We start from the raw sequence: 21,996 nt of genomic DNA on the forward strand, positions 1-21,996 counted from the left end.
GGAGCCAGTGTCATGCTCCTTCGGCCACAGGACCTGTGCACGTGTCATCTAGCCAGCAAAAGCATCCTCCGCTTTGTGGAAGGTTACCCACCGTGCACTCAAGCCAAGGCCTCTGGGCGCAGCCCTGGTGACAGGCCTCAGAGAGGCCCCTTGGGGGAGAAACTGGGATTCATGAGACTGGGTGATGGTTCACCCAGTGGAGTACACACATTACTGAGGACCAGGGTTTAAGTTCCTGGCCCCCACCAGAACGAGGGGAAACTTGAGCAGTGCAGCAGGAGTCTCTTCTGTGTTTCTTCTCTCTTCTCTCCCCCTTTTTTTTTTTTACATTTTTAAATTTTTTTATTTACTATTGGATAGAGACAGAGATTGAGAGGGAAGGGGGAGATAAAGAGGGAGAGAGATAGAGAGACACCTAGAGTTCTACTTCACCACTTGTGAAGCTTCCCTCCTGCAGGTGTTGTCCAGGGGCTTGAACCTGGGTCCTTACGCACTGCAGTGAGGGTGCTTAAACAGGTGTGCCACCACCTGGCTCTCTCTCTTCCTTTCTCCTTCTTTGTCTCTCACCCTCTATAAGAAATGGTCACCGGGAGTCGGGCGGTAGCGCAGCGGATTAAGCGCATGTGGCGCAAAGCACAAGGATGGGCATAAGGATCCCGGTTCGAGCCCCCGGCTCCCCACCTGCAGGGGAGTCGCTTCACAGGCGGTGAAGCAGGTCTGCAGGTGTCTGTCTTTCTCTCCCTCTGTGTCTTCCCTTCCTCTCTCCATTTCTCTCTGTCCTATCCAACAACGACGACAACAATACTAACTACAACAATAAGACAACAAGGGCAACAAAAAGGAAATAAATAAATTAATTAATTTAAAAAAAAAAAGAAAAGAAAAAAAGAAATGGTCACCAGGGACGATGGAGCTGTGCTAGTACCAAGCCCAGGTAATACCCTTGGTGGCAAAAAAGAAAAATAAGGAAGAAGAAGGAAGAGGAGGGAGAGGAGGAGGAAGGAGGAGAAAGAAGGAGGGAAAAAAGAAAAAGAAGAAAGAAGCAGCCAGTCAAGTGCACACATTACCATGTGCAAGAACCTGGGCTCCAACCCCCACTCCCACCTGCAGGGAGAAGCTTGACAAGCAGTGAAGCAAGTACTGCAGGTTTCTCTCTGTCTCTCTCTGTCTCTCCCACTTCTCTCAATTTCTCACTGTCCTATCAAATTAAAAAAAAAAAAAGGAAACACAAAGGTCACTGGGAATGGTGGATTCATTGTGCAGGCACTGAGCCCCAGCGACAACCCTTGTGGCAATTAAAAAAGGTGGAAGGGGAGAAAACAGAAAGAGGGAAGAAGAGGGGAGTCGGGCGGTGGCGCAGCGGGTTAAGAGCACGTGGCGCAAAGCGCAAGGACAGGTGGAAGGATCCCGGTTCGAGCCCCCGCCTCCCCACCTGCAGGGGAGTCACTTCACAAGCGGTGAAGCAGGTCTGCAGGTGCCTTTCTCTTCCCCCTGTCTTCCCCTACTCTCTCCATTTTTCTCTGTCCTAACAACGACGACATCAATAACAACAATAACTACAACAACAATAATAAAACAACAAGGGCAACAAAAGGGAAATTAAATAAATATTAAAATTTTTTTTAAAAAAAAGGAAGAGGAAGAGGAGGAGGAGGAAGCAGCAGAAGCAGCAGGGGGAGGGTTAGAGTAGGCCATCAGCCTGTTCCAATTCACACATGCAACTATAATGGGGAAGGCAGGGCCAGGCCTCCAGCCATAGCTTCTGATTGGATGTGGTACTCCGGTCACTCTCAATATCATCTCATCAGTCAAAACAGGCCTGTCTTGCTCTTCCCTCCCGCCGCTGGACCTCACCTGCTCCTCAAGGTCTCGAACCTCCCGCATGATGGTGCCTGTGTCCTCGATGGTCTGAATGAGCTGGCTACAGTTCTGGGGAGGTGGAGACAGCAGAAGGCTCACACCACCACCCCAAGCCCATCACCCCCCTACCCCCCCCCCCCCGCCCCACTGTCTGGGGCCAAGCCTCTACCCTTACCTCATGCAAGGCAGCTAGGTACTTGTAGGCTTTCCGAACAGCGTCATCTTTCTTGGCATCCTGACCGGACAGAGGGAGGCAGCTCATGGGCATAAGTGTGCTGCCCCCCCCCCCCACATCATCATCCGCCTCCACAAAGCAGAGCCCGTGCTCTGGGCCCAGTCCTCCCATTCTCCACCTCACACCTTGAACACCAGCTCATCCGTCACCGCAAATGTTCGGTCCAGCTTCCCCGAGAGGGAGTTGATCTCCTTTTGCAGGTCCTTTGTGTCAGACAAGATCTGGCAAAGAATAGGGGTAGGGGTGGGGGGGTGGTCTTCAGTCCAGGGCAGGGGAGCTGGCCAACAGAGTGCTCACATGCAGACTCATTCACATGTAGATGGGGCCCAAGGGGCGGGTGGGGGTAGGGTAAATGACCTGGGGACTGTTCTCTATCAGGATGTGGCCTGCCAGCAGATGGGTGGTCCTTGCCTGGCCTGCTCCTGGCCACCCCCCCCCCCCCGGGCCACATCTGTGCACAGGACCTGCCCTCCACAGCTGCCACAGAGCAGTACCTTGGTGATCTCTTCCTTCTGTTTGCGAATGTTGCCCACGATCTCCAAGATGCGCTGGGTGTAAGCCAGGCGGGACACATCTTTGGGCAAGGTCTCCAGCTCAGACACCTATTCAGGGACAGAATGAGCAATCGGACCCCATGGGGGTCCCCAGCCTGCTGACCCCACGCCATCAAAGTGCTCCTTCCCGCCCCATCGCTGCCTTACCAGCTGCTTGTAGACCTCCTCCTTCCTGCGGGCCTCCTCAGCAGCCAACCGGACACTCTGGTGCAATTCCTGGATCTCGGCCAGCCGTCGAGAAGATTCCAGCTGCCATGGCCCCATGGGCAGAGGGCAGAGAACAGAGCACAGGCTTGTCCCCTGCCCCCTCCCTTACCCCAGGGAGGGCCTAAACCTGCCAAACCCCATAGCTTGGGGCCCACCATCACCCCCATTCCACCAACCTACCTCTCTGCAATCCTGGAGCCTCCGGAGGTGCCGGTACTCAGCCAGGAGTGGGACCCGGTGCTTCTCCCACTGCCCAGCCAAGTGAATGATCCGTTGGGCGCTGCTCTCTACGACCACCTGAGAGGGGGAAGTGGGGTGTTGGGGAGGGGGAGCTGTCACTCAGGCTGAGTGCTTCTGGCTCCCAGAGCCCCTGTGGCAGTCCAGCACCAGCCCTACCTGCAGCTTGGTGAGGTTGGCCAGCCCATCAGGCAACAGCTCCACTGCCCTGCTCTTCAGGCGTAAGGTCTGCTCCCGCTCCGCTGTGCTGAGCTCACTCTGCTGGCACTCAGTCTCCACCTGACAGCCCAGGAGCCCACACCCAGTCAGTGGGGACGTCCAGGCACACACAATACCCCCATACACACACAATGAATCTGAAAAGGGCTAGCCTACCCAGAGCTCTCACAGATGACAAACTTAGTTCTCTGACCCCTGTGGGTCCTTTTACTTTTTGCTTTCATTTTGTGACTAGGGTTATATAATGCCAAGGCTTGGTGACTACATGATAACTCTGTGACTCCTGGTGGCGTTTTTTTTTTTTTTTTCTGATAGAGGGTGAGAGACTGAGAAGGACACCTTCTGTAACACTGCTCCACCACTTGTGAAGCTTACCGGCCCCCCGCAGGTGGGGACCAGGGGCTTGAACCCAGGTCCTTGTGATGGGAACATGTGCTCTCTATTGGATGAACCACCATCCAGCCCTTTATAGATCCTATCCCCCACGCCGGAGAGGGACAGAGACCAAGAAGCAGTGGGTTTCCACAGGCCCCTGGGCTTCTACAATGACTCCCCCTAGAAAGAAGAGACACAGCCCCCCAAATTCTCAAATATCCATACATATCCCTAAGCCCTACAGGTCCACCAAGTCCTGGGCCCTATATCCTCCACTTACCCTGACTGATTCTCCTGAACCCTTGAGGGCACCATGGCCCTCAACACCCACACCATGAACCACCCTGACATCTATAGGTCTATACAGAGTATATCTCTGATCCCTTGCAAGTCTCTGTTTTCAAATATTTATCTACTTATTAATGGGGTAGAGAGGGAGGAGGATGCAAGAGAGCTTCACTCTGGCACATGTGATGTCAGGGATCGAACCTGGGACCTCACAATTCAGAGTCCAGTGCTTTCTCCACTGCACCACCTCCTGGGCCACCCCCTCAAGCCTCTTTCAGTTCCCAGGGCCCAAGTCATGACCCGAGCCCCCTGCCCCACCTGCACAAGGCTGAGGCCCAGCGTCTTCATGTCAGCTTCCACCTCTTCGATGTTGTGGTTCACTCCCTCCAGCTGCTCCCGAAGAGACTCAAGCTCCTGTTCTTGAGCCGCCAACATGTCCTGGGGGGGTAGGAGCCAATTGGGGTGGGAGCGATGGGGTGTCCAGTCCAACTGACAGGCCAGGGCCCCAGACACTGACTGGCCCCCTCCCCATGTTCTGCTCACCTGTTGGGGTCTCTGGGAGGCTGGCACATCTGATGCCTGGGCAGTCTGGGCCTTGGGCTCCTAAGGAAGGGTTGGAGGGGTTGAAGCCCTGGTGGTACCCCTCATGACCCAGCCCCCAAGAACCTTCCCATCACCCACCCTCACACTCTCTGAGAGAATTCTCTATAAGGGCAGACTAGCGTGCATGTGTGCAGGGAGCTCCTCGGCCCTGGCCTGCCTACTTTCCCCATCACTAAAGCCCTACCTGCTTATGAAGGGCATGAAGGCCCCTCTGGGGTGCATATCCAAAGACAGATGATAAGCCCTGAGGAACCAGCTGGAGAGAACTAGGATTTGTGGAAAGAACACCCCCAACCTTCTGAGGCTCTCCCTGCCCCCTCTGGCTTTGCTCCACTGAAGGCCCTGAACTTTGGGGCATCTGTCTGGGGATCACCACACACACACACACACACACACACACACACACACACTCCAGTTGGAGCTAGGGCACCCCACATAGGGGGTGAAGGGTAGTATTGGCCCATGGAGCCTGCCCCGGCCTTTGACCAACATGTTCCCTTCCCTTCTGGTACATACAGGCCCACCCACCGGCTGGAAGGTGAACTTCTCGGAATGCGTGAAGCGGGAGCCCTTGGTGGCCCTGGCCCCGGTCCTGGTCCCAGCGCCCCAGGCCTGCAGCTGTTCTCCCAGGTCACAGGCCGGAGCCGGAGGCCCCAGGTGGGCCCAGGTCTGGTGCAGCTGCTCTGCCAGGTGCTTGTGTAGCCGCTGTCGCTGTGCCCGAGCATCTTCCTGGAAAGAAGGGGCGGGGCGAACAGGTGATGGGGTGGCCCTGCCTTCTCTGGGAAGCAGGGGTGGTGAGGTGCTACTACGCAGTCATGCTTAGCTTCTGGCCTCTCTTCATCATAGGGGACCACTCCCTTACACACACACACACACACACACACACACACACACACACACACACACACTGCTCTTATTCTCTTACCCACTTATCTGGGAGGTCACCAAGAATGGGAATCTGAGCTCCCTGCTTGGTTATGCTTCTCCACCTACTTGCTCCCACACCGGAAGAGAGTGTGGGAAAGAAGCCTAAGTGTTAGGAGGTGGTGCATCCAGTTAAGCACACACAGTACTAAGCACAAGGACCCGAGCAAGGATCCAGGTTCGATCCCCCTGCTCCCCACCAGCTAGGGGGACACTTCACAAGCAGCAAAGCAAGTCTACAAGTGTCTATCTTCCTCTCTCCCTATCTCTCCCTCCTCTCTCAATTTCTCTCTGTCCATCCAATAAAATGGGAAGAAATGGCTGCCAGAAGCAGTGGATTCGTAGTACTGGCACTGAGCCCCAGCAATAACCCTGAAATCAAAAAGAAAAAGAAAGGAAGGAAGGAAGGAAAGAAGGAAGGAAGGAAGGAAGGAAGGAAGGAAGGAAGGAAGGAAAGAAGGAAGGAAGGAAGGAAGGAAGGAAGGAAGGAAGGAAGGAAGGAAGAAAAATGAAAGAAGCCTAAGGGGAGTCGGGCAGTAGCGCAGCGGGTTAAGCGCACGTGGCACAAAGCGCAAGAACCAGCATAAGGATCCCAGTTCGAGCCCCTGGTTCGCCACCTGCAGGGGAGTCACTTCACAAGCGGTGAAGCAGGTCTGCAGGTATCTATCTTTCCTCCACTGTCTTCCTCTCCCCTCTCCATTGCACTCTGTCCTATCCAACAATGATGACAACAATAATAACTACAACAATATAACAACAAGGGCAACAAAAGGGAATAAACAAATAAATAATGGGGAAAAATTAAAGAAAGAAGCCTAAGATGGGATCCAGGGTGGGAGAGGAAGGAGTATACCTGTTAGAACACACCCTACCGTGCACAAGGACCTGGGTTCAAGCCCTTTGGCCTCACCTAAGAGAGGAAGCTTCCTGAGTGGTGGAATAGTGATGCAGGTATCTCTCTTCAGATCTTTCTTTCCTCTCTCTCTCATGTCAATGTATAAACTAAATTATTATTATTATTATTGTTATTATTATTTATTATTATTATTCAAATAGGGGCACTGAGCAGGCTCTGGCTTATGGGGATGCTGAGGATTAAACCTGTGCTCTCTGGTGCCTCAGGTAGGAAAGTCTTTTGCAGAATCTATATGCTACCTCCCCAGGCCTGAACAAATTAAATTGGAATTTTGAAATACCTAAGATATCCACCCAGGCAAAAATGGACAACACCAGAAGGACTTGTGAGGACAGAATAGAGACCCAGAGCCAGAGGTGCTGGGCTGAGAGAGGGCAGAGTTGCAGAGTGGAAATAGGAAGAGAACTAGGATTTGTGGAGAGAGCAGAGGCAACTTTGAAACATTAGGGGACGATTTGTCAAAGCATGTGAGTCTCGTGCGCTACTACTGAGCTAACTCTGTGGCCCAGATCTGACTCTGAACTTGGTGTTAGAGGCTATTAAGAGATCAGGACTGGGGAAGAGGACACATCCCACACGGTGGAGCAGATCCCTTGCAGTGTATGAGAGCTCTGAGTAACAGCCCTGGCACCAAATGGGAACACCATGGGTGACACTGGAGAAGCTCTGTGGATGGTGGAGCAGCACTTTGGTGTTCTCTACGTTTCTCCCTCACTCCTCTCTCTTTCCCTCCCTGCTCATAATAAATAAGTCAGGGGCTGGGTGGTGGCGCACCTGGTTGAGTGCAGGACCCAGGTTCAAGTCCCTGGTCCCCACCTGCAGGGGGAAAGCTCTGTGAGTGGTGAAGCAGGGCTGCGGGTCTCTGTCTCTCTTTCTCTCTATCACTCCCTTCTCTCGAGATTTCTAGCTGTCTCTATCTAATAAATAAAGATGGTAAAAAATTTTTTTAAACTCTTCTGACAATAATGTTGGATGATGTATTTAAAAAAAATAAAAATAACAGCGTAAGGATCCTGATTCGAGCCCCCGGCTCCCCACCTGCAGGGGAGTCGCTTCACAAGGGGTGAAGCAGGTCTGCAGGTGTCTGTCTTTTTCTCCCCCTCTCTGTCTTCCCCTCCTCTCTCCATTTCTCTCTGTCCTGTCCAACAATGACAACAACAATCACTACAACAATAAAACAACAAGGGCAACAAAAGGGAACAAATAAATAAAATAAATATTTAAAAAAATTATTTAAAAAAATAAGCCACTCAGCAATACTACACAAGCCTGAGGCCCTGGTTGATTTCCTGGTGCTAGATTAGAGCTAGAGAGGATGCACATTGTTAATTTTGTTAAGTATTAAAATGTCCAGAGGTTACATTAAGAAGTGAATGACAGCACAAGGACCAGTGCAATGATCCCGGTTCGAGCCCCTGGCTCCCCACCTGCAGGGGAGTCACTTCACAAGCAGTGAAGCCGGTCTGCAGGTGTCTTATCTTTCTCTCCCCCTCTGTCTTCCCCTCCTCTATCCATTTCTCTCTGTCCTATCCAACAACGACGACATCAATAACAACAACAATAAAACAAGGGTAACAAAAGGGAATAAATAAATATTTTTTTAGAAAAGTGAATGACCTGGGGCTGGGTGGTGGCACACCTGGTTGAGTACACAGTACACAGGGTTTGATTCCCCGGTCCCTACTTGCAAGAGGAAAGATTTGCAAGTGGGGAAGCAGTGTGGCAGGTATCTCTCTGTCTTTCTCTCTTCTCTATCACCCCCTTCCTTCTCGATTTCTGGCTGTCTCTATCCAATAAATAAAGATAATTAAAAAAAAAATTTAAAGAAGTGAATGTCCAAACAGTGGTCTACCTGCTTAGTACCTTGAGCAAGAGCCCACGTTCAAGCCCCAGGTCTCCATCTGTAGTGGGGAAGCTTCATGAGCAGTAAAATAATGCTTCGAGTATCTCACTTTTCTCTCCCTATCCCTGCTTCTCTCTCTGTCTGATCAATCAAACGAACTAAGTAAAAAAAAAAAAAAAATCATTCATGGCTTTTTGCTAAAAAAAAAAAAAAAAAAAGGGCATTAGCGCAGCGGTTAAGCGCACATAGCGCAAAGCATGAGGACCGGCGGAAGGATCCCGGTTCAAGCCCCCTGCTCCCCACCTGCAGGGGAGTCGCTTCACAAGCGGTGAAGCAGGTCTGCAGGTGTCTTTCTCTCCCCCTCTGTCTTTCCCTCCTCTCTTGATTTCTCTCTGTCCTATCCAACAATAGCAAACAACAAGGACAACAAAAATAGGGGGGAGGGAAATGGTCTCCAGGAGTAGTGGATTTGTAGTGCAGGCACTGAGCCCCAGCAATAATCCTGGAGGCTAAATAAATAAATAAATAAATATCCTTATTCAAAAGGATATATGCACCCCTATGCTTATAGCACCATTATGTACAATAGCCAAGGAGTGGAAGCAGCCTATATATGCCTAACGACTACTACAGAAAGAGGTTATGGGGAAGAGGTTATGGGGCATATATTCAATGGATTACCACTCTGCAATTAAAAAACAAAAGACTATACTGTACCCTCCAGGACAGAACGGGTGGCAATGGAGGGGATTATACTTAGTGAAGTGAGTAAGGCCATGAAAGACAACTCTCAGATGGTAGTTTTACTCATTTGTGGAATAGAAAGAATTGAAACAGGGGGGAGTCGGGAGATAGCACAGCGGGTTAAACGCAAAGCACAAGGACCTGTGTAAGGATCCCTGTTCGAGCCCCTAGCTCCCCACCTGCAGGGGAGTCGCTTCACAGGTGGTGAAGCAGGTCTGCAGGTGACTGTCTTTCTCTCCCCCTCTCTGTCTTCCCTCCTTTCTCCATTTCTGTCCTATCTAACAACGACGACATCAACAACAACAACAACAATAACTATAACAACGATGAAAAACAAGGGCAACAAAAAGGGGAAATAAATATTTTTTTAAAAAAAGAATTGAAACAGGGGCCAGGTGGTGGCGCTCTTGGTTAAGTGTGCACATCACAGTGCACAAGGACCTGGCTTCAAGGCCCAGTCCCCATCTGCAGGGGAGAACGCTTCAAGAGTAGGTGAAGAGGTACTGCAAGTGTCTCTCTGTCTCTTTCCCTCTCTGTCTTCCCTCTTGATTTTTCTGCCGCTATGCAATAAACAAATAATTTAAAACAAGAATTGAAATACATGACTGTGGGAGGGGGGCAGCCAAGGACAGGGGAGATTGTATAGTGGTTATGCAGAAAGATGCTTATGCCTGAGGCTCCAGAGTCTCAGGTTCAGTGTCCCCCACGCACCACCATAAACTAGAGTTCAGCAGTGCTAATAAAAAGGGGAAAAGTTGCCTAGTTGTCGCTAAGACTTTAGACTTTGTGAGATATGGTGGTTATCACTGTGGAGGAGAAGAGGGGGCCATAGCAGGTGCAGTGTAGAACTAACTATGCCCTCATGATCTTATAATCTTATAAATTACTATTGAGTCATTAATAAAAAATAATAAGTGAATGTCCTTATTAGCTCAGAGATGTTTGCTTAGGTATTTAGAGCTGAAATGACACGTTATCAGAGATTTGCTTTAAAATGCTAGTAGTTGGGGCCAGGTGGTGGTACAGTTGGTTGAAAGCACAGGTCACAATGCACACAGACCCAGGTTCAAGGCCCTAGCCCCAATCTGTAAGGAGGAAGCTTCTTGAGTGGTGAAGCAGTGCTACAGGTGTCTCTGTCTAGCTTCCTCTATCTCATCTACCCCTCTCAACTTCTGTCTCTATCCAATAAAATATGTAAGTAAGCAAAATATTAAAAAAATAAACAAATAGCGGAAAGCGCAAGGACCGGCGTCAGGATCCCGGTTCGAGCCCCCGGGTCCCCACCTGCAGGGGAGTCACTTCACAGGCGGTGAAGCAGGTCTGCAGGTGTCTATCTTTCTCCTCCGTCTTCCCCTCCTCTCTCCATTTCTCTCTGTCCTATCCAACAACAACGTCATCAATAACAACAATAACTACAGCAATAAAAAACAAGGGCAACAAAAGGGAATAAATAAATAAATAAATATTAAAAATAAACAAATATAAAAACTACTTGGAGGGGTCAGGTGGTGGCACACCTGGGTAAGCACTCACATTACAGTTTGTAAGGACCTGAGTTCAAGCCCCTGGTCCCACCTGCAGAGGGGGGAAGCTTCACGGGTGAAGTAGAGTTGCAGGTATCCCTCTGTCTCTCTCCTTATTTCCCCCTCTCCTTTCAATTTCTCTCTGTCTCCATCCATTAATAAATAAATTTTCTTTTTAAAAAAAAAAGCTGCTTTCAGGGCCAGGCGGTAGCACAGCAGGTTAAGCACACATGGTGCCAAGTGCAAGGACTGGCGCAAGGAGCCCCTGGCTCCCCACCTGCAGGCTGGAGGGTCGCTTCACAAGCGGTGAAGCAGGTCTGCAGGTGTCTATCTTTCTCTCCCCCCTCTCTGTCTTCCCCTCCTCTCTCCTTTTCTCTCTCCTATCCATCAACAACAGCAATGGCAACAACAATAACAACAAGGGCAACAAGGTGAAAAATTGGCCTCCAGGAGCAGTGGATTCATAGTGCAGGCACCGAGCCCCACAGATAACCCTGGACGCAGAAAAAAAGAAAAGAGCAGAAAAGCTACTTGGAGGGACCAGGTGGTGGCGCACCTGGTTCAGCACATGTTACAATAGGATCCAGTTCAAGCCCCTGGTCCCCACCTGCAGGAGGAAAGCTTTGCAAGTGGTGAAGCAGGGCTGCAGGTGTCTCTCTGTCTCTCTCCCTCTCTGTCATCCCCTTCACTCTTGATTTCCGGCCCTCTCTCTATCCAATAATAAATAAAAGATAATACAAAAAAAGTTTCAAAGCTACTTGGAGAAGTGGATGTTCTTTTAAAAAATAAACTACAATAAAATAAAATGTTAATAGTGGAAGGTGGGTGACAAGCACATAGAAGTCATTAGAATGTTCTCTCTACCCACAACGACCCTGGGTCCATGCTCCCAGAGGGACAGAGAATGGGAAAGCTCTCAGGGGAGGGGATGGGATATGGAGACCGAGTGGTGGGAACTGTGTGGAGTTGTACCCCCTTCTATCCTACGGTTTTGTTAATGTCTCCTTTCTTAAATAAATAATTAAATAATTAGAAAGGAATGTTCTCTCTGGGGTGTTATGAAGGGATCACTGGGTAGAGCACACCCGCTGTAGTGTGTGTTTGAAAGGGAAAAAAAAGCCTATAAGTTAAACAAGAAAAAGAGAAATGGAAAACGAGAGAAAGAGAGAGAGAAATGGGAATGGAAGAGGTGGGAAAAGCAGAAATGATAGATACAAGGGACAGAGGCGGGGGGACAGTGAGGGAAGGGGGACAGGCCCAGAGGAAGAATGACACAGTGCAGAAAGGGGAGACAGTGACAGGGGGAGGGAAAACATAAAACGGCAACTGAAGCAGAAGACGAGACTGACAGGGACCAGAAGAGACAGAAAAGAGACGCAGAGACAGGCAAACGGACAGCGGCAGAGACAGGGGAAGAGTGAGAGGCACAGAGGTGAAAAGAAAAAGTAGGAGAAAACGGGGAGGAAAGTGGGGAATCCAGGCCAGGCAGTGGCACACCTGGTTGAACACACACACGTGACCATGTGCAAGGACCCAGGTTCAAGCTCCTGATCCCAAGCAGTATAACAGTGCTATAGGTATCTCCCTCCCTCTCCCTCTCCCCTCTCTCTCCTCCTCCTCCTCCTCCTCCTCCTCCTCCTCCTCCTTCTCCCTTTCTCTCTTTCTCTTACCCTCTACTTAAATAAACAGCCTTCTAGGAGCCAGGCGGTGGTGTACCTAGTGAAGCATACACATTACAGCGGGTAAGGACCCGAGTTCAAGCCCTTGGTCCTCACTTGCAGGGGTGAAGCTTCACGAGTGGTAAAGCAGGGTTGCAAGTGTCTGTCTCTCTCCCTACCTGCCTCTCTCCTATCAATTTCTCTCGACCTCTGTCCAATAATACATAAATAAATAAATAAATATTTTTTAAAAAAGCTTTCAGGAATGGTGAAGCCACATAGACATGGAGCCCTAGCAATGACCCTGTGGCCAAATAAGAAGAAGAAGAACAATAATAATAATAATAACAACAATAATACAGAACAGAAGATGCCCAAGCTGCTAGCCTCCGCAGGTGTGGGATCCAGGAACCTGCACCAAGGGCAGGATGTGTTGGCCAGTTTGGGTCCTGGAACAGATCCTGGAGGAACTGTCAGGTAGAGCCAGTGTGGGTCTGTTGAGGGTCCACAGGCCTTCTGACTCCGGTGTTCTTTTTGGGTGTCGAAGCAGGGAGGTGCACCCGGAGGGGTGACAATGGGAGAGGGGATTGAAGGGGGAGGACAGAGGAGCATGGGTCCCAGGGGCTGCAGGAGTGGGAGTACCTGGCCAGGGAGGCGGGCTGCCCGGTGCACCCAGTCCTCATCCCCGGGGCAGTCGTGGTGGGCATGCTGGCAGAGCTGGACGGTGTGGCATTCGAGAAGCGAGGCCGCCCTCTCAGCAAGCTGGGGAACCTGGGCAGGAGGCGGGAGCAGTAGGGGACTCCCCTGGAACTCTCGGGACTCTGAAGGCAGAGACAAAAAAAAAAAAAAAAAAAAAAGGTCAGCCAGCCCTGGGCCCTTCCACCTGGATGCTGCACCCCTAGTCTGTCCCCCCACCCCCCCACCCCCAACTCAGCAGACCTCCTCTGGAACTCAGCTCCGGCAAGACCAGCCTGCTAGTTTGGAGAGGCTTCTGGGGGGCTGATCCCTGGAGAGTGAACAGAGTCAGAGGCACGTGCATGAGGTCGACTGGTAGGGATTCATGGCAGGGGACTAGGAAGACAAAATGGGGTTGGAGGGAGAAACAGGCAAAGGCCACCAGAAGTGGGTGGGTTTGTCCCACCTGCAGCTGCTGGAGCTTGGGAGTGCGGAGGAGGGGTGGAACCCAGGGCACTGCCAGCTGCTCCCGGACTTGATTCCCAATGGCCCGGAGGAGGATGGCCGAGTCACCTGTGAACAGTGAGGAAGGAGAATCATGAAGGCAGCCGTGGCCCAAAGCCAAGAGTGTGTCATGCCCTGGGCCAGCAGACAACGTTCCCAGAGCCTCCCCCCTCAATGCCGACTTAGCGGTGGCACACGTGTGACCAGGCATGAGGACCTGGGTTCAAGCACCCGGTCTCCACCTGGCAGGGAGGAAGCGTTACAAGAAGCACAGCAGTGTTGCAGGTGCCTCTCCTTTCTCTCTCTCTCTCTCTCTCCCCCTCTCTGCCTGTCAACCCTAACCCCAACAACAACAAAAACAAAAAAAGAAAATAGTCATGGAGAACAATGGGACCACAGTAATCCTGGACAAGGCCCCAGGTTCAAGCTCCCATACGCCACCTGCAGAGAAGCTTCATGAGCGGTAAAGCAGTGTGGCAGGTGTTTCTCTTTTTCTCCCTCCCTATCTCCCCCTTCCTCTCAATTTCTCTCTGTCCTATCAAAAATGAATTAAATAAATAATTATGTTTAGAAAGATAAACCAGGGCCAGGCGTGGTGCACCCAGTTAAGTGCACCTATTACCATACACACAGATCCAGGTTGGAGCCTCCACTCCCCATCTGTGGGGGGGGGGGGGAGGGAATGCTTCACAAATGGTGAAGCAGGTCTGCAGGTGTCTTTATTTCTCTCTCCCTCTCCTCTCTCAATTAATCTCTAGCCCACCAAATATAATAGAAAGGGGGGGGAGGAAAGGAAAAAGATGACTACCAGCAGCACTGGATTAATGGTGCAGTCACTGAGCCCCAGTTATAACCCTGGTGGCAAATTAGGGGGTGGGGGGATGACTCGCATACAGGGCTAGGGAAACAGCATAGTGGTTAAGCAAAAGACTTTCATTCCTGAGGCCCTGAGGCCCCAGTTTCGATCCTTAGTACCACCAGAATCTGAACAGTTCTCTGGTCCTCCCTTATCTCTCTCTCTCTCTCTGTGTGTGTGTGTGTGTGTGTGTGTGTGTGTGTGTGTGTATCTCTTTCTGTGTCTCATTAAAACAGTAATGATAGGGGGTCAGGCGGTAGTGCAGCGGGTTAAGCACACGTGGCACAAAGTGCAAGGACCAGCATAAGGATCCTGGTTCAAGCCCCTGGCTTCCCACCTGCAGGGGAGTCGCTTCACAGACGGTAATGCAGGTCTGCAGGTGTCTATCTTTCTCTCCCACTCTCTGTCCCCCCCCATTTCTGTCTGTCTTATCCAACAACAACAATAATAACCACAACAAGGGCAACAAAAGGGAAAAAATGGCCTCCAGGAACAGTGGATTCATGGTGCAGACATTGAGCCCCACCAATAACCCTGGAGGCAAAAAAAAAATAGTAATTATAATAAAAGCAGGTGATGCTGAGGGCCCCTTGCCACACCAGCTCTCCACCTGGGACAGCCCAAGCCCTGACCTCTTCCCAGACACCCATTTTCCTAGTCCCAGTTCTCCAAGGACACATACATCCCCCCACCCTGCCATCGCCCAGCAAGGCCACCCTCTCCACAGTGCCTCAGACCCCCGAGTTACCTGCAGGCTGGTCTGCATCCTCAGATGAGTCCGTGGGCAGCCTTTCGGCCAGGAAGAGAAGCAGGTCTCGGAGGTCAGGCTCACTGGGATAGAGGAAGTTCTGGTACCCAAGCTCCAGTGGGTATCCCAGGTCCTGGGGGGGGGCATGGCAAGAGGAGGGGCCCCATCAGCTGGACTAGCAGGAGCCTCCTGCTGCAGAAGGCCTGGACCTAGCCCACAAATTCTCCTACTCTCTCACCAACCGCAACCCTCTAAATCCCCTTGTGTCTCCCAAAGGCCTCTAGGGAAAGCCATGGAGTGATTCCTCAGTGTAACTGACAGCGAGACTAAGATGAAGGGGTAGGCAGACAGTGGCAAACGCAATAGAGTGCACTGGTTACCATGTGTGAGGACCCAGGTTCAAGTCCCTGGTCCCCACCTGTAGGAATGGGGGAAGCTTTAAGAGTGGTGGAGCAAATGGGAAACTGGGGAATGTTATGCATGTACAAACTATTGTATTTACTGTTTAATGTAAAACATTAATTCCCCAATAAAGAAATAAATTTAAAATAAAAAATTTTTTTAAAAAGAGTGGTGGAGCAGTGCTGCAAACGTCTCTCCTTCTGTCTGTCTTCCTCTCTGTCTCTCAAAAGAAAGAAAAAAGGGGCTGGGCAGTAGCACACTGGGTTAAGCACACGTAGTGCAAAGTGCAAGGACAGGTGTGAGGACCCCAGTTTGAGCCCCCGGCTCCCCACTGCAGGGGGGGATGCTTCACAAGCGGTGAAGCAGGTCTGCAGGTGTCTGTCTTTCTTTCCTCCTCTCTGTCTTCCCCTCCTCTCTCCATTTCTCTCTGTCCTATCCAACAACGACAACAACAATAATAACTACAACAATAAAACAACAAGGGCAACAAAAGGGAATAAATAAATAAAATAAATATTTAAAAAAAATTTAAAAAAAAAAGAAAGAAAGAAAGAGAAACAACAAATATGAAAGCTCTGGTCTTTGGAAGTGACTCATACCCCAGCGGTAAAAAGAAAGTGGGCAGTTCTGCATTCAAAAGAATATAAATTGACAATCAAAATATTGATACCCCTTTCCCATATTTGGGAGCTACTCTCTTCCTTGATCCAGCTTTCTGGTCCTTCTTCCAACCACAACATCATCTCCCCAGACAATAATTAGGATCCACCTGCATATCAGATTTCAGGCTCAGGGGGAAAAAAAAAAAAACTAGTATAGCCACAGGCCCACTGGAATGTAACTAAAATATGCCTACTAGCTAGCTACAAAACGGAGACCCCCGCAACTCTTCATCTACACTATTCCAGCCTTTAGGTCCATGATTGGTCAACAATTTGTTTGGCTTTGTATGTTAACTCTCTTTTCAACCACCAGGTTCCAGATGCTACCATGATGCCGACCAGACTCCCCTGGACAGACAAACCCCACCAATGTGTCCTGGAGCTCTGCTTCCCCAGAGTCCTTCCCACTAGGGAAAGAGAGAGACAGGCTGCGAGTATGGATCGACCTGTCAATGCCCATGTTCAGTGGGGAAGCAATGACAGAAGCCAGACCTTCCACTTTCTGCATCCCACAATGACCTTGGGTCCATACTCCCAGAGGGATAAAGAATAGGAAAGCTACCAGGGGAGGGGATGGGATACAGAATTCTGGTGGTGGGAATTGTGTGGCGTTGTACCCCTCTTATCCTATGGTTTAGTCAATGTTTCCTTTTTATAAATAAAAAAAATTAAAAAAGAATATAAATAAGAAGCAAAAGTGAGAGTAGTGGTGAGCTGAGACTAGAGGCAGAGCAGGATCTCCCTGAGATACTAAGACTGTCTTAAAGCTAAGGGAGCAAACATGACCAGCAATGTAAGAGAATGGTAGGGGAAAGAACAGTAAGTTCACAAGAAAGTGCCCTTGTTTGTAAGAGAGACACAGCTGATTGTACTGAGTCCTCACTTCCAAGATGAAGAAGGAATGATGGCCATGTGACAAAAGGGCCATAGCCACCTGCAGCCTGTTTGCAGCACCTGATGAATGGCCAAGGTCAAGAGCATTAAGAAGTTTGTCTCTAATGACTTGGGAGCTAGAGAAATGGATTTAAGGTATTGGACCCTCAAGCATGAGGTGCTGCGTTTGATCCCTGGCACTTTGATACTCTGATCTCTCTCTCTCCTGAGTAAATAAATGATTTTTAAAAATCTTTAGAACATAGTACAAGGGAGTGGAGGAGACAGTATAATGGTTATGCAAACAGACTCTCATGCCTGAGGCTCCAAAGTCCCAGGTTCTTTTTTTTTTTTTGGTGTTTTCTTTTTAAATGTTTTATTTATAAAAAGGAAACTTTGACTAAACCATAGGATAAGAGGGGTACAACTCCACACAATTCCCACCACCAGAACTCCGTATTCCATCCCCTCCCCTGATAGCTTTCCTATTCTTTAACCCTCTGGGAGTATGGACCCAAGGTCATTGTGGGATGCAGAAAGTGGAAGGTCTGGCTTCTGTAATTGTTTCCCCGCTGAACATGGGCATTGACAGGTCAATCCATACTCCCAGTCTGTCTCTCTCTTTCCCTAGTGGAGAAGCAGAGCTCCAGGATACATTGGTGGGGTCGTCTGTCCAGGGAAGTCTGGTTGGCATCATGCTAGCATCTGGAACCTGGTGGTTGAAAAGAGAGTTAACATACAAGCCAAACAAACTGTTGACCAATCATGGACCTAGAGGCTGGAAAAGTGCAGATGAAGAGTTGGAGAGGGGTCCTCCATTTTGCAGATAGCTAGTAGGCATATTTTAGTTATATTCCAATGGGCCTGTGGCTATACTAATTTTTTTTCTTTTTCTTTTTTCCCCTGAGCCTGAAATCTGATATGCAGGTAGATCTCCAAGTTATTGTCTAGGGAGATGATGTCACGGCTGGAAAAAGGATCAGAAAGCTGGATCAGGGAAGAGAATAGCTCCCTAATATGGGAAGGGGGTATAAATATTGTTGACTATAAACCCCATCGAGTGGTCCAGGAGGTGGTATAATGGATAAGGCATTGGACTCTCAAGCATGAGGTCCTAAGTTCAATTCCTGGCAGCACATGTACCAGAGTAATGTCTGGTTCTTTCTCTCTCTGCTCCTATCTTTCTCATTAATAAATAAATTCTTTAAAAAATTTTTTTTTAAAAACCCCATCGATTTGATATGATCTGGGGCCCATATTCAGCTAAGGAGCCTATGTGACCTCTGCATCCCTCTAGATCTGAGCTCACATTCTGTGGTCACAAGTAGGAACATTCCAAACTGCCCCAGTATTGACCCATCTTCCTCAGGCGGAGCATAGAGTATGTTGTCCAGCCTCCCTTCAGAGGATGGAACACTCTCTACCGTTATTGATCCAGGTTGAGGGGAAGGTCCTACGGGGGCCCACATAGGGGTCTACTGTGTTGTTCCTGATAGAGATGACCGGTAACAACGGAGAGAGGAAAGTCCCAGGTTCTATACCAGCACCACTATAATCCAGAACTGAGCAGGGCTCTGGTAAAAAAAAAAAAAAAAAAAAAAAAAAGTAGAAGGCAGGGAAATTGCAGAGTGGTTGTGCAAAAGACTGAAGTCCCAAGGTCCAGGGTTCAATCTCTAGCAACACTAGAAGCTAGAGCTGAACAGTGCTCTGGTCTCTCGCTTACTCTTTCTCTCATTAAGATAAATAAATACAATATTTTAGGAGGCCAGGCAGTGGCGTACCTGGTTAAGCACTCATATTAAGTGTGCAAGGTCCCATGTTCAAGCCCCTGGTCCCCAGCTGCAGGGGGAAAGCTTCACGAGTGGTGAAGCTTGGCTGCAGGTGTCTCTCTGTCTCATTCCCTATCTCCTCCTCCCTCTCAATTTCTCTGTTTCTATCCAATAATAAATAAATAAATAAATGATTTTTAAAATATTGAGAGAGAGATGAGAAGGGAAGACATTAGAGCACTGATGCTTCCACCAGTGCTGTGGGGGACAGGTTCACACCTGGGTGAATAGCTTGGCAAAGCAGGTGCACTAACCAGGTGAGCTATTTGCCAACCCTGTTCTTTTACTTTCTTTTCTTTTTCTTTTAGCTTCAAAGCTGTCCAGGGCTAGGAGATGGTGCAGTGAATAAGGCACTGGACTCTCAAGCATCAGGTTTCAAGTTCAATTCCCAGCATCTCACGTGCCAGAGTGATGCTGTGGTTAGTTCTCTCTCTCTCTCCACCATTAACAAGTACATCTTTTTAAAAAAAAAATTGTTTAAAGGTTTACTGGGAAATGAGATGTAATGTTCCCCTAATATCATTTCTTAAACAGTTGTTTATTTTACCAGATTATTGCTCAATTCTGGCTTATGGTGGTGCTGAGGATTGAACCTGAGACCTCTGGGGCCTCAACCTCAAGCATGAAAGTCTGTTATGTAAACTACTGTGCTATTTACCCTGCCCCTATAATTTCTTCAATGTACAAAGCTAGGTAGAAAAAAAAACTGAGATAGCATTCCTTACCCACTGAATGAGCCAAAATCTGACTGTACAGCCTAGTGGGTCTGGTATATGCTTCCATATATATGATCTGCACCTTTGGGAGGGACTAGGGGCTTGAACCTGGGTCCCTGCACACTGTAACATGTGTGCTCAACCACCACTTGGCCCTGAGCTATAACATTTGTGAGTGAAGTTATCAATGTATAGACAACCACGTAGATGGTCTGCGTATATTTTCTGAAGCATGAAATGAACTTACCATTAAATTTGCCCACATCCCCCAAACAAAAATAAGAACAAAAGAGCAAATAGAATTTCCCCCCACCCCAACCTTGAAATATAGAGTACAGGCTGAAGATAAGGTCAGATGTTTTTGCTTAAAATTTGTATTTTGTAATTGGTGGTATAAAATAACATTTCTGAAGAGAAAAAAAAAGTGGGGGGAGCAAAAGAAACTATATTGGTGTTTGTTTCTATCTGCAATGAAAAACAGGAAAGATAAACAAGAAGCTAATCAAAGTCATTCCCAGACCAGGCAATAATGCACATGGTAGAGTATACGCATTACCAAGGACTCCAATTCAAGCCCCAAGTCCCCATCTACAGTGGGGAAGTTCCACCAGTGGTGAAACAGTGCTGCGGGTGTTTCTCTTTCTCTCTTCCCTTCTCTTTCATTTTCTCTCTGTCTCTATGAGAAAAAATAAATAATTAAAACTTAAATTGGATGCCGGGCTGTGGCACAGCGAGTTAAGCTCACATGGCATGAAGCGCAGGGACTGGCCTAAGGATCCTGGCATGAGGCTCCAGCTCCCCACCTGCAGGGGGGGTTCCCTTCACAGGCGGTGAAGCAGGTCTGCAGGTGTCTATTTTTCTCTCCCCCTCTCTGTCTTCCCGTCCTCTCTCCATTTCACTCTATCCTATCCAACAACAATAATAACAACAATACCACTAACAACAATAGTGATAATAGCAATGATAAACAAGGGCAACAAAAAGGAAAAAAATAGCCTTCAGGAGCAGTGGATTCATGGTGCAGGCACCAAGACCCAGTAATAACCCTGGAGGCAAAAAAACAAACAAACAAAAAAAACTTAAATTGAAAACAAAAGCTATTCCCTTATAACAGACAGGTAAATGAGTCTGGGATGAGAGTGAGGTTTCACAAGGCCTTGTGCAACTTCTGTCATCTTCTAAAACTTCTTTTGCTCTTTTAGTAGTTGACCTTTTACCTAGTTAAGGAATCTTTTTTTTTTCTTTTATTTTTTGCCTCCAGGGTTATTGCTGGGGCTCAGTGCCTAAACCATGAATCCACTGCTCCTGGAGGCCATTTTGTTCCCCTTTTGTTGCCCTTGTTGTTGTAGCCTTGTTGTGGTTATTATTGTTGTTAATGATGTCATTCATTGTTGAACAGGACAGAGAGAAATAGAGAGAGGAGGGGAAGACAGAAAGGTGGAAAGACACCTGCAGACCTGCATTACCACCTGTGAAGCGACTCCCATGCAGGTGGAGAGCCGGAGGATCGAACCAGGATCCTTACGCCGGTCCCTGCACTTTGCACCATGTGCGCTTAACCCGCTGCACTACCACTTGATCCCCTAGTTAAGGGTTCTTTAGATTTTTTAAAATATTTTATTTTATTTATTTATTCCCTTTTGTTGCCCTTGTTGTTTTATTGTTGTAGTTATTATTGTTGTCGTCGTTGTTGGATAGGACAGAGAGAAACGGAGAGAGGAGGGGAAGACAGAGAGGGGGAGAGAAAGATAGACACCTGCAGACCTGCTTCACGGCCTGTGAAGCGACTCCCCTGCAGGTGGGAAGCAGGGGTTCGAACCGGGATCCTTATGCCGGTCCTTGTGCTTTGCGCCACCTGCGCTTAACCCGCTGCGCTACAGCCCGACTCCCAATTCTTTAGATTTTAACCACAGACTTTGGCATCATGAAGACTGGGGTTGAAATCCAGCCTGTCACTTACTAACAAGAGCCTCAAGTTATGAAGCTGGGTGATGGGGTACCTGGTAAAGCACACACATGACCTACCATGCATAAGAACCCAGGTTCAAGTCTCCAGTCCCCATCTGCAGGGCAGACGCTTCACAAGCGATGAAGCAATGCTGGAGGTGTCTCTCCTTCACTCTCTCTCCCTTTTTTTTTTCTGCTTCCAGGGTTATTGTTGGGGCTCAGTGACCGCACTATGAAACCACTGCTTCTGTGGCCATTTTTTTTTCTTCGATAGGACATAGAGAAATTGAGAGGGGAGGGGAAGAGAGAAAGGGAGAGAGAACCAGGCCACCCATCACCTGGGGCCCTAGTCAGAGAGTCCTGGGATTCCCACACAGATATGATGGGCCTAGAACTCTAACAGATTCCTCTAGCCACTGTCACTAATCAGCTCCATCAGGAACAACATAACAGATCCCTTTATGGGCCCCTATGGACCTTTCCCTCAATGTAGATCATCAATGGTAGGGACTTTCCTATTCTCCAAAGGGAAGTTGGACAATATTCTACCTACTGCCCGAGGAAGATGGGTCCTGAAATGAGTGTAGCCTGGAATGTT

General features: G+C 48.9%; 1 protein-coding gene across 1 annotated transcript in view; it reads right to left on the bottom strand.

The window, feature by feature from the left end:
* CCDC22 (coiled-coil domain containing 22) overlaps positions 1-21,996 on the bottom strand; it is a 32,427-nt gene that overhangs the window by 477 nt on the left and 9,954 nt on the right. Inside the window, exons 3-16 of the mRNA XM_007529424.3 lie at positions 14,970-15,102; positions 13,328-13,434; positions 13,126-13,192; positions 12,829-13,007; positions 5,107-5,307; positions 4,519-4,578; positions 4,294-4,413; positions 3,253-3,372; positions 3,037-3,153; positions 2,797-2,898; positions 2,590-2,697; positions 2,221-2,316; positions 2,036-2,095; positions 1,855-1,929 (exon numbers count right to left, since the gene is read on the bottom strand). Coding sequence (XP_007529486.1) covers positions 1,855-1,929; positions 2,036-2,095; positions 2,221-2,316; positions 2,590-2,697; positions 2,797-2,898; positions 3,037-3,153; positions 3,253-3,372; positions 4,294-4,413; positions 4,519-4,578; positions 5,107-5,307; positions 12,829-13,007; positions 13,126-13,192; positions 13,328-13,434; positions 14,970-15,102 — 1,545 coding nt within the window. The remainder of the gene's footprint in view (positions 1-1,854; positions 1,930-2,035; positions 2,096-2,220; positions 2,317-2,589; positions 2,698-2,796; positions 2,899-3,036; positions 3,154-3,252; positions 3,373-4,293; positions 4,414-4,518; positions 4,579-5,106; positions 5,308-12,828; positions 13,008-13,125; positions 13,193-13,327; positions 13,435-14,969; positions 15,103-21,996) is intronic.

This window comes from Erinaceus europaeus, chromosome X, assembly GCF_950295315.1.
Source record: "Erinaceus europaeus chromosome X, mEriEur2.1, whole genome shotgun sequence".
NCBI lineage: Eukaryota > Metazoa > Chordata > Mammalia > Eulipotyphla > Erinaceidae > Erinaceus > Erinaceus europaeus.